At 35.2% G+C, this 18,386-nt stretch overlaps 3 protein-coding genes across 7 annotated transcripts in view; 1 reads left to right on the top strand and 2 right to left on the bottom strand.

Annotated features, from left to right (window-relative positions):
- Positions 1-6,426, bottom strand: part of osbpl1a (oxysterol binding protein-like 1A) — a 28,726-nt gene extending 22,300 nt beyond the window's left edge. For 2 of the 3 annotated variants that reach the window (XM_021473457.3, XM_073936798.1), the window contains exons 1-7: positions 6,272-6,426; positions 6,091-6,158; positions 1,606-1,731; positions 1,434-1,519; positions 1,249-1,323; positions 295-406; positions 130-215 (exon numbers count right to left, since the gene is read on the bottom strand). In XM_021473457.3, the coding sequence (XP_021329132.1) occupies positions 130-215; positions 295-406; positions 1,249-1,323; positions 1,434-1,519; positions 1,606-1,729 (483 nt within the window). In that variant the 5' untranslated portion in view covers positions 1,730-1,731; positions 6,091-6,158; positions 6,272-6,426. Of the gene's footprint in view, positions 1-129; positions 216-294; positions 407-1,248; positions 1,324-1,433; positions 1,520-1,605; positions 1,732-6,090 lie in introns of all 3 variants that reach the window. The other variant, XM_021473456.3, reaches the window with a different exon arrangement.
- Positions 6,427-8,559: 2,133 nt separating this feature from the next.
- On the top strand, positions 8,560-14,715 carry trmt13 (tRNA methyltransferase 13 homolog). Of its 2 annotated transcripts, none has more exons than XR_012397365.1 (11): positions 8,560-8,710; positions 8,837-8,886; positions 10,953-11,019; positions 11,156-11,215; positions 11,301-11,370; positions 11,466-11,572; positions 12,774-12,941; positions 13,038-13,106; positions 13,187-13,261; positions 13,346-13,742; positions 14,022-14,715. XR_012397365.1 is itself a non-coding variant. In NM_001014309.2 (11 exon segments), coding segments are annotated over 11 exon segments (1,374 nt in total). In that variant the 5' UTR covers positions 8,564-8,578; the 3' UTR covers positions 14,197-14,706.
- lrrc39 (leucine rich repeat containing 39) lies at positions 14,233-18,001 on the bottom strand. 2 transcript variants are annotated; one of them, XM_073936495.1, is made up of 9 exons: positions 17,781-17,991; positions 17,479-17,644; positions 17,005-17,110; positions 15,619-15,775; positions 15,395-15,531; positions 15,159-15,304; positions 14,895-15,047; positions 14,663-14,805; positions 14,233-14,521 (listed from the first exon to the last, which is right to left on the bottom strand). In XM_073936495.1, the coding sequence occupies exons 5-9, from the start codon at positions 15,425-15,427 to the stop codon at positions 14,460-14,462; spliced, it is 537 nt and encodes a 178-aa protein (XP_073792596.1). In that variant the 5' UTR covers positions 15,428-15,531; positions 15,619-15,775; positions 17,005-17,110; positions 17,479-17,644; positions 17,781-17,991; the 3' UTR covers positions 14,233-14,459.
- Between the last annotated feature and the right edge of the window lie 385 nt (positions 18,002-18,386).

Genomic DNA, 18,386 nt, shown 5'->3' with positions numbered 1-18,386 from the left:
AAACCATCCACCCAAAAAAAAAGTTCATGCATAGATATGTGCTTGTGTGTGTGTGTACATATATACAAACACTATTATTTTGCAATATAGCAATTGAAAAACTACACATAATAAAGTTAGTAAGGTTACCAGTCTTGTGAGTGTAGATACGGCTCCTTCTCGCGCCGCTTCCAGCAGCTGCTCCTCCAGTTTCCTCTCTTCTGTCCTCTCAGTAGCTAGTAAGTTTACATTTAATAGTTTAGCAACAAAGGTAGATTCCACAGCACTGTCATTCTTTGTGTTGTTCAAGCTTACCCTCCAGCATGCTTTTAATCTCGGCACTCTGTGTAATGTCTTTAGGAATCTGCGCCATCCCATTGATAACCGAAGCACAAGCGTCATGCTGAAGGAGCAACATCACAACCTCCTAAACAGCACAATCAGCATTCAGTTAGTATTCTCAGTCCAATCAGTGTTCAGGATTCAGCATCCAATCAGTGTTTAACATCAAATTAATGTTAAGCATTCAGTAAATGTTCAGCATTCTAGGTATATAGGTTAAACAAGTCATTCCCATTATGAATATTATATTACTATTTAATGACTACTATGATTCTAAGAAGAGAAAAATATTACTGATTAATAAACTACGGCAATTAATTTTGTACAACAACAATAAAAAAAAAAATTTTAAATAATAATTATAATAATGATAATAATAATAATGATAATGATAATATTAATAATAAATGTGCAAAGTATGTATGTATGTATAAAGTATTAAGAGTATTTTACTAAAAGTATTTTTACACTAATAATTGCAATATTATGAACAATATTATGATATTTATTACTATACTAATTTAGTTTTCACTATAAGTATACAAAACAAGTAGTTGTCAATAAGTCTGCAAAACTATTCTTATACCTGTAATATTATGATTTCCATAATAATAATAATAATATTAGAAGTTTTGTAGTTGTTATTACATTATAGTTGCTATATTTATGTTTAATCAAATTAAGATTGATATGATATGATGCTAGTTTATTTCTATGCCCATTGTTTTGTGTAACCTATATTGTATGGTTGATTTTTTTCATGATAATAATTTAAAACATTATTAATAATTAATATTACCAATATTATATTAATAAAGCTCAATTCCACTGTTGAATGTTTATAAGAAACCCTCCAAATGGGACCATACATCTCCATTAAACAATATTATAAAACATATAATGATATATGACGCCATAAATACACACTTTTCTCCCTGTGAATGCTGCTTTATGGAGTGGTGTATCTCCAACATTATTTGGCAAATTGGCATCAGCTCCAGCCTGTAGGACATGCAGATGAGCTTAAATTAGACAATAAGTTCATCTTCAATTCATAAACCAACACATATATAAGAAAGCGTCTTAATATCAAAAGCCTGAGACGATCACACCTTCAGTAATGCTTCAACAACATCTCTGTGTCCAAAATAACAGGCCAGATGAAGCGGTGTCCAGCCATGATTTGATTTGCTCTTGCCTGAAATGCAATACAATGCTTTTAGAGGTGCTCTAAAACATCTGGTACATTATGAATGGTCAATTAAACCTAAGGATGTGTTTTACCCTTGCAGTTGATGTCGATGTTGGCCTCCTCCTTTATCTTGCACATGAGAAGCCTCTGGATGCCTTCTAGGTTCCCGTTCCTGGCATCCCTGAGGAACTGCTCCTCCGGATCCAGCTCCTCCATGACTGCAGAGATTAAATGTGACAGCATTCAAACTAAAGACCTGAGCCCAGAGTTAATTAAATGAAGAACAGGGGTCATGGATTACTCAATTAGCTGGATTTAATTATTGACTATTTGACATGATCCAGAATTGTTTCGTTCTTCAACACTCATTCGAGAGCTGTTGTCATAAAAACAGGTCCGGTAGCTCAAACCTGCTCGGGAGCAGGCTCATTTCATATACAGGATATATATAGTTTAAAACTATATATTAATAAAACCTATGCAATCTGCGCTCCAAAAAAAAAGAACAATGAGAAAGGTAGTTTAAAGATACGAATGTGTACAATCGCTTTCGTACAATTTGTGTATGATAATATCCACAATATTCTACTTTTTTTAAGCAATAATACACTTATGCAGTCATGAACATGTTTTGACACCTAAGATGGTGATTTGATGTTTCACAAAAGTTGCAGACACCTTTACCAACATAAAAATGCTTTTGTGATGCTAAAAAAATTTAAATATACAGTTATTCTTTACACCGATTAAGAAAGCAGCTACTCTATACTACTATGGCTACAATAATAAAGAACATCCGCTCTAACTGTAAAACTTAATAATTTGCTAAATACTCGACGGATGCAAGTGCAAAGCCTGCAGCCCACAACAAAGGTGGAAAGTTATTGCGTATCATATTTAACAAACCGTTTCCTATGAATTTTATGTTATTTTGCTCACATGGATAATTGAATATTAATCAGATGATGTCATTACGCTGATGTGCTGTCAGCCAATCGTTGCAATGCTGATCATGATTTCAGGGATGGATAGATCTGTCCTTCATAACACACGGAGCGATCCCAGATCAGTTCATCCAGACATTTTAATCTGATTCACAACTTGTTTGAAGAACCAAAATTAGCCAGAGATCAGTTATCAAGATGAACAGATCCAGGATCTGCCAAATCATCTTACATCAGGGGTGTCAAACTCAATTCCTGGAGGGCCGAAGCCCTGCACAGTTTAGTTCCAACCCTGCTCCAACACACTTACCTGTAGGTTTTAAACAAGCCTGAAGGACTCAATAAGTTTGATCAGGTGTGTTTAATTAGGGTTGGAACTAAACTGTGCAGAGCTGCGGCCCTTTTGGAACCGAGTTTGACACCTGTGTCTTAGATCATTTAAGCGAGGTACGCAGAATGAACCTCAGGACTGCAAGGACACCCTAGCAAGTTAGCAACTTCATAGCAACATGCTAAATAACGGTCATAACAAGTCAATAGCATCACACACAAAAAAATCCCTTACTTCTTAGAAACTACACAGAAATGTGTTACATTACATTTTAACAGCTACATAGCAACGCAATTAAAAAACAAACACTCAAAACACCTTAAATTCATTGCTACAAAAACAACTGTAATCCAGCATGGTAATAGCCACATTTATACATTCTGTCTGGTTCTTGAATTGGCTGATAGCCGTGCAATATTCTCCCAGTAACAGCACTCGACAAGCCTCTTCAACTTTTACCCTTGTGTAATACTCCGCCCACATACAGCAACAAGCAGAGGACACTCTACAGTTTTGACAAATATTGCAGCTTTTGGACAACACAATGTACATTTGAGGCTTTTTTTAGTTAAGAATTTAGTTGTTTAGATTGACGCTTTGCAGTTTATTCATAAGGATAGTGCCTATTTTAAAATATTTATATATTTTGAGAGAGAGCACATTGCCTGTCTTTGAGAAAAAACGGTTGTTGATGTTCATCCACAAGATAGCGACAAACTGCATAATAAGCCCTAAGAGAAAACCAGCGTAATTTCAAACTACAACTGATCAAATCAATATTAAACACACACCTCCTTACTGTAAGAACACCCCAATAACCACTGAGAATAACATAGCAACTCCATAGCACCCCAAAAGAATAACAACATGCTGAGAATTAGTTTTTTTAACAACTGCATAGCAACGACACTAAAAATCCTCCAGAACACCTTAGTAACTCCCCTGTAATAAGGAAAAATACATGTACAGCACCCTAGCAACCATATCGCAAAAAGCTAAAACATTTCAAAACATAATCTGCATCTGAATGTCATTAATACTCCAATTTATTTGCCTTTCACTTTTTAACAGGAGGAATTAAAACTAAAACACGAAGACAAATTCAAATTCTTTGAAGCAGCTGCCATGTGATTTCCTTGTTTAAATGGGAGGGAAAAAGAGAGCAGCACATGACACAGCCTTGCTATGCAGGAATGTTCTGTAGAAAATGCTCTGTGCTAGCATCAGGAACCCCCTTGTAATATATAAACCACCAGAGAAAACCTCTATGACATTTTAGCTAATCCTAAGAGCTCAAGAAGCCAGCTTGCTCAACCAAGCAGGGAAAAAAAGGCTGGATATGCAGATTAACCACGTCACTTTTAACGCAATACCAGTTTATTAACACATAAAGCTTTCTTTGTGTTAAATTTAGGTCAACACCCTAAAGCTAACACTTATTTACATGCCAAACTGAGTCTTAAGCACAACTTAACTGTGTGAAACGGTTCATTTATGCACACCAGTGTTTCCGATATGAATCAAATACATCAAATTCCTACATCTGAACTAGGTATGGCTGTCGATTATTTCCTGAAGGAAGTTACACTACAAGTTTTGCAAGCTTGTAACGGCTGAAACTAATAGACAATAAGCTGGTAATGATTACAAAACTAATTACATGTAGGAATATGTTGAATTATCATAACTGTCATGTGACTTTCTAGACATCTCAAGCCTTCCTTCAAGCACATCTGAACATCGCTAAATATCCTGAACAATTTAATTAAAATGTTTTTATTGAATACCTAACGTTTGAGTAGAATGAGATAAAAGCCATTAAATGGAGGCTTAGGTTTCAAGTTCATAAATGTCTTGTCACCAGGATGTGGGTTTATCACTTATGACTTCAGAGTTTAGTGTCATGAACTGAGCTAAAGTTGGTTTTATATTCGCACATTCAGACATTCTCCTTAATAATATAATTTCAGACAAGCATTCTTTCCAATATCTGAATAGGGAACTCATATGATCAGCCAGTGACTATCACAATAGTCAATTAAATAGTGCTAATGTTGCTTTGAAGTCATACTTAGATGGGATTTCAGACCCAATATTCAAATTACCCTGGTAAACAATATAGGGAGAGTACAATGAACGAATATGGGAGTAAAAAAAACAACTTTAACTTAATGACTTATGAGCGGCTGGAGTCAAATATGTATGCATGAATGTAGCATTATTAGAAATTAATACAAAAACTATGAATATGTATATTATAGATCAATTATATAGTTCTTAAATCATATAAACCTGAGCAAATTTAAAGTAATATTCAGAAGTTTCAAATATAACTTAATAAAAATGTAAATAAGAAGAATTTTAAACTTTTTAAGGCAAATATAGTTATATATTTCAGTTTAAAATATTAATAGAACATGTAAAAGATTTATTATACAATATATTATGATGTTTTGACATTTTAGAAATGTAAATATGAAAAACACTTGCCTGACTTTGGAAGTTAAAGCATGGCTCATATTATCAGCCAGTGACTATTACAGTACAACATAGTCAATTAAATAGTGCTAATGTAAACGATATAATAATGTAATGTTAACAATATAGGGACTGTAAAATGAACGAATATTGGAATATAACTCAATGACTCATGAGCGGCTGCAGTCAAATATGTCTGCATGAATGTAGCTTTAGTAAATAAATAAAAATGCATATTATAGATCAATTATTATGTTCCAAGATTATATAAACCTGAGCAAATTTCAAGTAATATTCAGAAATTTTAAACATAACTTGATAAAAAAAAAATGTAATAAAAATAAAATAAGAAACATTTTGAACTGTATCAGGCAAATATAGTTATATATTTTAGTTAAAAATAATAATAGAACATGTAAAATATATTAAATAATACATGTATAATGATGTTTTGACATTTTTTAAATGTAAACCTGAATAACACTTGCCTGACTTTGGAAGTTAAAGCATGACTCATATGATCACCATTACTAAAAGATTTTAGACCCAATATTCAAATTACCCTGGTAAACAATATAGGGAGAGTACAATGAACGAAAATGGGAGTATAACTCAAAGACTCATGAGTCATGAGTGGCTGAAGTCAAATGAATACAACTAATGTAATAAAATTAAAAAAAGAACTTAACTGTATACGGTAAATATAATTATATATTTAAGTTTAAAATTGTAATAAAAAAAAAAAACATGTAAAACATATATTTAAAAATAGACGTATAATGATGTTTTGACATTTTTAAAACGTAAATATTAACAACACTTGCCTGATTTTGTACGTTAAAGCATGACTCGGTCCTCCAAAAGATGTGTTACCACCCCTTGTCAAGAATCACTCCGGAACAAATAAATAATAATAATAAATACATCACAATGTTCCATAAAACTGTGCTTTTATCAGAGATTTGACAAAGCATGTGATGAACTCTTCCCGTCTGTGTAACTCACACATTTGAGGCTTTCCTAACAGAGCAAAGTTCTTTAAAAGCATCTTCAGCAAACATCTTTTAAGTCTGTTGTGCAACTTTCTTGTTGCTCGTGAACTGAACGCACACACAAACTATCATACGGCAGCATGTAAATGACCAGCTGACTGACATAACACATGATGACGGTGCACTTCCGGTTTTGATAAAGACCGTAAACAACTACAATAAAAGTCAACTACTACTTCTACTACTTTTACTACTACTACTACTACTACTTCTAATAATAATAATAATAATAATAATAATAATAATAATAATAATAATAATAATAATAATAATAATAATAATAATAATAATAAATGGCTTATTAATAGTAATAATAATAACAACAACAACAACTGTATGTTTGTTTGTATCAGGAGTGCGCAAACATTTTGTTATAAAGGGCCAAAAAGCAAACTTGATTGAGGCTAACGCTAGTGGGCCGAAGGTAAATATAGTTGCCATGGGTAATTAATTTCCTAATTTATTTAATAATATTTAAACATGATTAGGATGATATATACTAACCTTAATAATATACTAATCATTAATATAGGATTAATATAAACACATCACATTTACACATCATATAAACAAATCACATTTTATAATCAACTTATTACAGTAAAAACAAAACACATCTCATTTATAACACAATTACACAGTTTTTGCCTTGATTTGCTCTCATCCTCTGTCCTTTGAGTGACAGTATTTACATTTAAAAAATCAGATTCTACCTTTTACTGAATCCATCTTGTTTATTAGGATTGATAACAAGCATTTATGACATTTTGTCTAACAATTGCACTTCTGCCTGACTAGGACTTGAGAATATTTGGGAGAAGGATATTGGCCAAACTATTGAAGAGAATGACTGGGACATTGTTTGTGATAATATATACCCGAAATATACCTCTTTTGGGATCCATGAGCTCAATTTGACATTTTTTTTTATCTTACACCAGTTCGTATAAAAAAAATGTGTGCCCATGCCACAGACTTGTGTTTCAAAACTTAAAGATTGCTCTAAAATGGTGTGATTAAGCTTTCTTTATATTTTTTATGTGTTTTTTATATTAATTTCTTTGTTATTTTCCATTTTTAGACTGTACACTCTGTAATGCATTTCTACATTTTTATGTTAATTATTTGTGAATGTGGGCACACGATAAAAAAAGTCTGATTAATTTATAACATTTTATTGAAACATTTAATTTCAGTCTGCTTTTTTGTAGCTCAACAATAAAAGAAACAAAAAGGTTACGTCAAATTAGAATTGACGATCTCTGTTACTGGCATTCGCCCCCCTCTTCATCATTCTCATTCTCCTTTCAGATGGGTCTGTAGGCCAAATCAAAGGTTACGGGTCAACTTTGGCCTGCGGTTTCTACTTTGGGCATCTCTGTTGTTTATGAATTTATGAATGAAATTATATGATGAAATTACATCTATTTACATTTAAACCAAAAAGCAATACAGGACTATATTGGATATAATCTGTTAAGAGGTTACAAAGGTATAGTCTATTCAAAAATCTTTGTAACAAATTAGTAAAATGTGAGCACAATGTACCTGAAATTTAACATATACGAATGTAAAATTGACCTAAAAGTAGGTAACATCTGTTTATGAGTTACCTAATATGGCATTAGTGAAATGTGTATAGAATTTACCAAAAATGCAGTTACATATTAGTAACACATATGATTTTCTTAAGTGAAATATGTCCATGATTTACCTAAAATGAGGTAATGTATTAGTAAAATGTACATAGGATTTACAGAAAATGAGGTAACATATTAGAAAAATGTGCAGTTTAACTAATTGATAATGTTTTAATAAAACACATGCAGTATTTAAATAAAGTATTAGTAAAGCATGCATACAATTACTGAAAATGAGTAGTAAAACATACTGTAGATAGCACAATAACTCTGTAAGACATATTTTTATATAATAAAATAATAATAATAATAAAAATACATATATTTAATCAAATAAGATTTACATAATGCTTCATATTTTTTTTTTTTTATTTAGCTTTTCTGTTTCTATTGTTACCATATTGTGTAATCTCCTTTATAACATGTTCACAACTTGACTTAGCTTTGGCCCATTTCTTGATATGTATATGGAATTTTCCAAGTAACATTAATAGCTGTATAGGAAAATAAGATGTACATTTTGAGTTCATTCGTTAACATGACACTTTTCCTGCATGTCATGCAAACACGACTCTTATTATGAAATGTTTTTGCGGAAGTTAGTTAGTGACGTCATCAGAATGGAGGGCTCCACAGCTGACGGCGCGGCACCTTTACCTGGACGATGTGCTTTTTATGTTGTAAAAAAGAAACGATATTGCAAGATGATAGTTGGGAGTGGGAAAACCTTCTGCGGGGAGCATGCAAATGCTGTATGTAATGAAAATATGTCATAATACCAATGTGTATCTACTCTGAATGAATGCGACCAATGAGTTGACCAACGTTAGGTACATTTCCGAACTGTTTGTTCAAACCTTTATTTTACCTTCACGTAGGGTGAAGAGGGTGAGAGAAAACGGATACCCTGTCCTTTGGACAACAAACAGTAAGTTATTAATTCTTCTAACGATTTTGAGAAAGTTTTTGTAACTTAGTTTAGAGAAGTATGAAGTGAAGAAGTGGTGCTGTCCAAACTAAATGAAGAAGATGTTTTAGCACTTTAGATTTAAGGTATGCGTAAAGAATATTACAGCAGCTATCAATTATTTAAAATCATGGCAAAGTTTTTATTTGTTTTTTGCCAAATCTGGAAACTGTCTAACGAATTGTTTCAAAATATTCAGCTTTGTCCGTTTTCAAGTCATAAATAAACTATTGTCTTAACGGCTTTGGTATATTAAAATAAATGTAAATATTTACTGCTTTATTAAATAATAATGTAATATAATACATAATATTAAATAAATGTATATTAATTCCATGTGAATATATTTTATACATGTGTGTGTGTGTGTGTGTGTGTGTGTATATATATATACACACACACACGCACGCACGCGTAGAATAACCTTAATTTTTAATCGAAAAATCTCTAAATTCTAATATTTGATAAGAAATGTTATCAGACCAAATGTTGCCAGATACAGCAGACTTTTTCCCAAACGCACAAAAAAATTATATATATATTGAAAGAGTGTGCGCGCGACGTGTCTGAAGAGCGAGGAGGGATCCGGTTGAGAAAGGTGCGCAACTTATTTGAGGACCGGGCGGGAGACATGCGATTTCCGGAAGATTATCACTCGTGTGCAGGCATTATGATTCCAGCAAATGCATAGAGACTCCCGGAACTTCCGGGAGACTTGGGATGTCTGAATATCATGTTTAACAACTATAATAACATGCGATCCAGCCAGCGGTACATCCTTGATAAACTGTCTGACGTGCACTGCTCTCTGGAGCTCAGTGGAGTGCATGACACTGTGTGTGTGTAGCTGTGTGTGTGTGTGTGTGTGTGGTCACGTGATGTGCGTTTTCAGTGGATGGGGGGCTGTCCAGAAATGCTAGGTAAAACGGTATGGATGTGGGTAATTTTCGTTATAAAATGCCATTTTAACATTAAGAAGTATTAGTGTAAACAGGGCCTGAGTGTCACGAGCGGGTTTGTGACGGAGGCGGGCGGAGGATCGGACGATGGCATCATCTATTGGCCCAACCCTAATAAATATAAAAAATAATATATATATATATTTTTTTTCTTTTTTTTTTTAAACCATACAGTAACCAACCCCAGCAGTCACAGAACCTTAACATAACCAGATCACATCGAAACACTGCCCCCTCTCATCCACACACTGCACTGCAATTTTGTGTAGATTACACACCTATTAGAGCAGTGGTGTCCACACTCGGTCCTGAAGAGTCACACCTGAATCATCTAATAAATCATGACTTGATAGACTAGAAACCTCCAAGCAGGTGTGTTGTAGCAAGTTGCAGCTACACATAGCAGGGCACCGGCCCTCCAGGACCGTGTTTGGACACCCCTGTATTAGAGTATGTTTTACTTACAAAATGGGGTAAAACTTAGTCCCATTTAGCATTTTAAATTCTTTTGAACATAATTAGGTGCTGCTTGGCAATCAGACAACACTTCTATGTTTGTTCTTGCTGTTAATTGTGGACAAAATGATCAAGTGTCATAATAAACTGCTGTGAGTTTAACTGCAGGTCATGCACGTGAAAAGGAGATTGATTTGTCCATAGAGTCAGATTTTGATATAACTTTCCTTCTAGTCTTGTGGGTGGTCCACGTGGTTTGCACTATGCACTGGTCACCACTAACTGAATGGAGTTGGAGCAACAGTTTTGTTTTGGAAATAATTTGCATATAAAATTTATGTTTCAAAATCGCCCAAGTTTTAACCCGCCTATGCCATATTTTACCCACACCATCAAATTCAAAACCGCCCAATCTGGCAACACTGATCATCAGACCTGTATAGTATAGTATAGTATAGTTTCAAAGGTTGTTTGAAGTTTATCTTTAAAAAAGACAAATGAAACTACATTTATGATAATCACTGCTAAATTGCAAAATAAAAGTTTATTTTTAGGAGGTCTATGTTTTTTACAATTAAAAAATGGATTAATTACTGTTTGTGTTTTGAACAGCACTGTATTTGAAGATAATTTGACTAAACACCTGAAGAAGTGTAACTCCAAGGAGAAACCAAAACCTGTATGTATAAGTAACACGTTGTGGCAGGATTTTTTTTAAATTATGTTTTCCTTTCAGTATTATAGCAATATTAAGAGTCATGTGGTATAACACCATGCTTGTTGTGCTAATGGCCTTTATTGTTTGTTCATACTAGATTTATTACGTAAAGGATATTAATGCTGGATGTGCAAGTGAAGATGAAACGGTTAAAGAGGTGATTTGACTTGTTTAAAGCTTATGCAATAAACTTTCCTTGTTTAAAAAAAATAAATGTGTTTAATGATGATTCTTCAATGCAGATATCCATTGCTGATCGAACCAAAGAGGAACTGGATGACTTGATTGTGAAGCTCAAAAATGCATTGCAAGGTTTGCAGCTGTCATTTGGTTTTTAGTCACATGATATTAATTCACGCATTATTAATTCAGTTCAAATAAACATTTTTTTTGTTTTGCTTCCTCAGGACTAAATACTAAGCTCATTGAAAACACACTTTCACATTCTGCTCTACACGAGTCTCTAAATGATCCAAAGAATGGAGACTCTGCCTTTAAACACCTCAAACAACAGGTAAAGCACTGCAGTGGGGTATACCAAAAAGCAGGTTGAAAGATGTACTCAGATAAGTTTGAGGATATTTAAATGGGTAGTATCTGGTTCCAAACAGAAGTAACTTTTAGAGTATAAAATACTATACAATTACCAAGCTTTAAAGTCCAAGTGAACCTCAAGTTCTGAAATTGACTAAATATTTATTTCAGTATGTTGATGTGCTTCCAACATAAATTAAATATTGAGTAGTGGGTGGGGCTTTCTGTTTGCGCATCATTAGCCCCTTTCACACATACAGACCTTTCCGGAAAATTGACGGCAATTTTCCGGAAAGGTTGTATGTGTGAACAGGTCCTTTTTGAAAATACCGGTAAATTCGTTCTTGCTATTTTACGGAAAGAGAAGTTGTAACATTACCGGCAATTTGCCGGAATGCTGCGCTGTGTGAATGCAGAAGGAAGATTACCGTAATAAGCGTGTGCACGTCTAGAACGTGCTGACGTGAGACGTCTGCTTTAGCCAATCAAAACAGTCAGACGCATTTACGTCCGCGCGGTTTGTGAGAATAAAAACCTTTGAATATTTTTCCAGACACATTTAGCTGCTAGAAGTTAGTCAGATCACGTTTATATGTTCTTCTTTATGCCAACTGTGTAAATAATCATCGATGAGATGCTTATGATAAGCCGTTGTTTGTTTACCTTTTAGCTTTGCGTGTGCCTTTGAAACAGCCTGTGAGCGCCTGCACACGCACATATTATGAACATCTCGACATGAGAAAGTGATCCTGCGAAAGTTGTTCACAATATTGATCATCCACAGAGTTTGTAATTTAGTCATATGTTTACAAATACAAGCGCAGCCGTTTAAAGCTCATTTGTGGTGAATGATGTCAGAATTTACCGGTATTTTGGAATGGATGTGTGAAAGCTCTTTTCCGGAAAATTTCCGTACCGTCCTCGCCTGTGTGAACAGCGCTTTTTTGAATATACCGGTAAAGTCGTTACCAGTATCACTGTGTGAAAGGGGCAATTATCTTGTAGCAGACTTGCATTAAGAGGGGCATGGTTAAGAATAGAGGTAAGCAGGGTTTAGCAGATGGTAAATTAGCCTTACTTTCTGGAACACATCCCATAACTGTCACATTGTTTTTACCATGTATATACGGGTTTGGTTTATTCTCATTTTCAAGAAATATTCATAATACCTGGTTTCGCAGGCTTCTATCCTTGGAAACATGGAGGCTTTGGAACTGCTCAGCCCAAACAGATGCTACATAGAGTTTGGAGCTGGGAAAGGAAAACTGTCCCACTGGATTCACATCGCTCTTAAATCAGCGGAAAATGTCCATTTCTTACTTGTGGAAAGGTCCAGTACTCGCTTTAAGGTGTGGTTTCATTCACATGAAGCTTTCCTTTCGTCATATACAGAAAAATATTGCTCTTCCTGCTCCAAGTTGAAGTTTCATTCCTTATTAAGGTAGACGGAAAGCACAAAAATGCAGACTCCACTTTTGACCGGCTTCAAGTGGATATTCAGCACCTAGATCTGCGTGAGTATGGTGTTAATATGTTATGATATTCTGTCTTGATCTTCATGAATAATATATTTCCTCTTTATTTTCCATTTCAGGCAAAGTTCCTCTCCTGAGAGAAAAAGGACTTCCCGTGATTGGTGTTGGGAAGCACCTCTGCGGTGCAGCAACTGGTAAAAAAGAAATTCAATAAACCTTATAGCTTGACTATGGTATCAGTACTGTACGACTGATCCAGTATCAACTTATTCCCACAGATCTGGCTCTGCGGTGTTTATTTGAGCACAACTGCACCAGCAAGGATGATGAACCTCCATTTAAGCGTGTAAAACTTAATCAGGCAGAGGGTGCTGGTGGAAAAGATATGAAGCCTGTTCCCTCAACTGAAGGCAGGGAAACTGGTAAAGAGATTGTAGTGTCAGGACTGGCCATTGCTTTGTGCTGCCACCATCGGTGCGACTGGAGACATTATGTGGGAAAAGAGTTCTTTAGGGAACGAGGACTTGGACCTGAAGAGTTTGCGGCCTTCCAGCGCATGTCGAGCTGGGCCACTTGTGGGATGAGAAAAGCAGCAGAAACGACAAGTGAACATAAAAGAGACGAAGAGAAAGAACATGAGATGAGCGATGAAGCTGTATTGGATACCCTCAATGGGTGAGTTTTTTTTCTGAATAACCAATAGTATGATCGTTGCCAATGGCGTAGGGGTTAGTGTGTCAACATAAGGCACTCCAGTGTTCACGGCGACCCGAGTCCAATTCCCCCCCTTGAGGTCCTATGCCAATCCTTTTTCTCTCTTTGCTCCCCACACTTTCTTGTCTGTTATTTTTTACTGTCCTATAAATTAAAGGTGAAATCCTTGAAAACATATATCTAAAAACAATGAACTATTATTAAGATCATGATCTCATTTGTAAACATTCCTTCTTGCAGATTTATGTCAGTTGAAGATCGGGAACAGATTGGACGGCTTTGTAAACGTCTGATTGATCATGGACGAGTGCATTACCTCCAGAAGAAAGGCTTTAAAACAAGCATGAAGTACTACACCAGCAGAGACGTATCATTGGAGAATGTGTTACTAGCGGCAATTCCTATAGTTTATTAGAACCAAGATTAATCTAAACCACTTAATACACAAAAGCGCAGGACACATATGCTTCTTTTTATTTGTTCAATGTTTATGGATTTTTATATTTGATTTTATTTTGGTTTTAGCATATCCACAAACATCAGTTATACTAGCAAGATCAAACAAAAGACTCAACAAAACAATCAATACAAAGAACACAGGACTTGACGAAACTTGACACGACGGACTGGAAGATCAGCCCGGAAAGCGGACAGAAGCCAACATGCAAGTCACAAAGACTATGCCGTTTCTGACACACCCTCCAGCATCACATTTAGCACTGAAGTGAAATTTTGGGATCCTGCAATGGACATATAACACAAGAGATGGTCATTAAGTCTCTTAAGACTTTAATTTCAGCAACATTTTATTTATGCAATGATTTAATGATAACATTTCTGTTAGCAGCTTTGCACACAGTACATATTGAGTATGGCATAACCTCTTTTCCGGGCCTCTTGGATGTAGAAGTTCATAAACTCGCGACCAAACATCTCCCTGTCGTTCTCTTCCTCCTCTACATCCTCATTTAAATCAGGAAGTGTCACGTCATACGTCAAAGGGTTGTCTCGAAAGTTCACAAACCTGCAGAATGAGAATTTTAAGGCTCAATAATCGTGTTAGGTTCAGTCTTAAAAATATATAAATTCACATTCTTGCATTGGCTTATTTACCTGAGGTTGCTCATGCCCTCCATAAGCGGAGGAATGTCTCGTAGTTTATTTTTGCTCAAAACTAGCGTGTCCAGACTTTTCATGCGACTGATATTGTCTGGCAGGTATTCAAGTTCATTTCTTGGAAGCCACAGTGTGTGAAGTTTCTCCATTCTAGAATAAAGTCGACAAAGGTTATCGAGTCCATTAGACATTATACTTCTATTTTAAGAAGAAGTAGTGCTTGTAGTAATATTTTAATATTAAAATATTGTAGTAATATACCTGTGAATATTGTCTGGCAAAGTCTCCAGTATGTTGCTGCCCATGTCGAGCCACTCTAGGGAAGGAAGGTTGACCACACAATCTGGAATGGTGGTGAATTGGTTCATGGAGAGGTCCAAGTGGGACAGCTTCTTTAGATTGCTAAGCTAAGAAAAGTAAATCAGAGCAAACACAGATTGTGTGGCTATATGGAGTTATAGACAAATTACATTGTGCATATTAAATGTTATTAATACCTGAGTGGGCAGCTCGTCTAGATCTCGATTCATTGCAAGTTCCAGTTTTTCCAAATTTTCACAACAACCAAGCTCTTCTGGTACGTAACTCACTCTGTTATAGCTCAACAACAGCTCTCTTAACCGCGTTAATTTACCTGTTAATTATAATTGCACAAGAGAAAATTACTAAATCCCTAGAAGCTCATTCAAATTTGTAAGAAGTGCACTAGTTTCTTACTAACCGATCTCTTTAGGAATCTCTGTGACTGAATTACGAGACAAGTCCAAGACGATTAGGCTCTGAAAGCTTGAGATAAACCGTGGGATTCTTTGAAGTCCAATTCGGTGTAACTGCCATTCTTGAATCTGGGAGAGTTGGACCAGAGCTGGAGGAAGAGTCTGCAAAAAACAAACATCATCATGAGTATGAACCGCACTACTTAAAAGACTTGCAGCTGCAATTGTTTCAGTACTTTGATGGTATTGTCCTTGGCCAACTGATAACTCTTTCAGAAAATGTACCATTGGTGGGCAACTCCAGTAGTGATGAGTCGTTCTTAAACGATTGATTAATTTTGAACTAGTATTTTTGTATGACTCGAGAACGATGAATCCTCTCAGGAAGTGATTCGTTCATTTGCGCATGTGCACATTTGTGCAGGTGGAGTAAAAGATTAATTCATTTTTTCGAGTCCTTTATTAGGTTTGAGTCGTTCCTTCAACACATGAAAGACAGAAGCCAATCATATGCATTTAGAGCCAAAAATAGATTTGATCTGTTCATTTGGTGTAGATGCGTTTTGAAACAACTCCTATCATTTTAATAGTATTTTGGCAAATTAACTGAAATGACTCAAATTTGTTTATCTCACTGATTGAGACTCAAAAATCTGAGTCAGTAAAATGTTCTGAACTTCCCATCACTAAACTTCAGTCCTAGTTGACAACAAAGTTCTGTTTCTAATGTTCTATTTTAATGTGTTTCAAATAGTATACAATGACTAGTGCCACTGTCCGTCAGATGTTAGGGTCCCTAGTTTGAATCTGGGCTTGTGAACCTTTTCTGAACCTGAATCTTCTGTCTCCTCTCTAACTATTGTTCTATCAAAATAAAGGCCAAATTTATTTATTTTTTTCAGAAATTGGTGCTTTAACAATGTAAAGCAAAGCTGTAGGAACTTCACCCTCCAGAATCAGTATTGAAAAGACAAGCGGTAAGTGTTTTAGAGTGTTAACATTTTACAGATTATTATTAATTGACGCTTTAATGTGATCTGAGAATAATTCATAGGACGTTCAAGGCAAATATTAAATAACCTATGGTGAGACTGTTTAAACTTGATCCTAGTGGGTATGTTCTTGCAAACTTCAGAATTACTAGAAACCTCTGATCAGGTATGATGGAGCAAACGAGGTAATCTCTGCACAAATCTGGCCCTTAAGGAGCAGGATTGAACACCACTGCAGAGCAAAGGTCACTTGGACACAAATCTTTTGCCCATCGTTTAGGACATGAGATGTATTTTATTAGGATTCAACAATTATGCACCACCTTTTCTAGATAACAGCTGTGGTTATTAACCTCATATTAGAAGAATTGAAACTCAAATAACAGATCAGAGACTTGCCTTCCACTCCTCTTTTTCAATACGTAGGATAACACGTCCTTCTTCTGTCACAATTTTTTCCTTTAGCTTGGCCAAAATGATTCGATCCTCCCAGGCACCTGTCAACCTACAACAACAACAACTTTAAACTACTTAAAAAAATACTTTATATAACACGTGTTAAAGAATTTCCAGGATAAACAAAGCACAGCTGGGGATTGGTTTTTACATCAGGATATAGAGTTGACATTGGACAATGTTTTTAAACTTTTTTTTTTTTTTTTGCCTACTTTAGTTTTTTCATTTAATGCTGGACTTCCCTCTACCAAGTAAATAAATCACATTCATTCATTGTATTGATTGACTGTATGCTAAACCTTTGATGAAATGTTAATCATTTTTAATGATCATCATTTGGTTTTAGAGACCTGGGCACCTTTCTTTTAAAATAAGTCCTTATAATAAGGAATACAAGACCGTTGTGCACGTACCTACCCACTGCTCTTCTGTCTTTTTGCTCCTTCTCTTTCTTCAGGTCATCTTTGGTTTTCTTTATCCTGGTTTCCCATAGAGCCTTGATGGAATTCACTGTCCCACAGCACACCGTGACCCCCGTCATGATGATACGGAGCCGCAAATTTCACTTCACACTCACATTGTGCTAGGGCAGCAGATAAACCAATTTAACAGTGTAAGTATTGCACTTCAAAATTGTTGGAATGTTTGATTGGATCCATATGAATTAGGACTCTGAATTACTTTAAAGCAGCAAGCTGTATGGATTCGCCAATACTTACCACTCTCATTGGGTAATGTTGTCCTTCCAGTTGTTTTGTATCATGTTTGTATGTCGATTACTCCCATTTGGTACACATTAGTTTAGTCACCAATACTACACCAGCTGTAAAATTCCGCTAACAGTTCCAATTATTGTTATCAGTGTTAAGGGACTTGACTTTAAAGCAATTATTCTCTTACTGGTTTTCCCTCTTGAAGCGCAACTCTGCCAAGAGTCTATATTTAACTAGAGACAACACTGGGAATGGTGTGCTGGTCACATGTTAAAGTTGGCACAAGAGCAGCTGTCGGCTTTTGAATACTTTAGCAACAGACGTATTCAGGAATAGAGTGACATTACCCTGATTAACAACGACGCTTTGGACCATTTAAAAACATCAGTGGTTGTTAAAAACTATGCCCACTGCTTTAGTAGATCATTTTATCTGTTTGTTTAAATGTTGACCAGAATATATTGATATGTTCAATTTCAGGAAATTATGTTTCCCATTTTTATCTAAAAGGTCAAATCAAAGACTTGATTTTCCTCACAATTCAGAAAAGAAAATATAGAATTGCATGATTGAAGACTAAATAGACAAGGTTAGCCTACTTTGCATTAGGCT

This window comes from Danio rerio, chromosome 22 (genome assembly GCF_049306965.1).
Source record: "Danio rerio strain Tuebingen ecotype United States chromosome 22, GRCz12tu, whole genome shotgun sequence".
In the NCBI taxonomy this organism is placed as follows: Eukaryota; Metazoa; Chordata; class Actinopteri; order Cypriniformes; family Danionidae; genus Danio; species Danio rerio.
The sequence above is the reverse complement of the archived record's forward strand: the minus strand, read 5'-3'. Positions and strand labels throughout refer to the sequence as shown.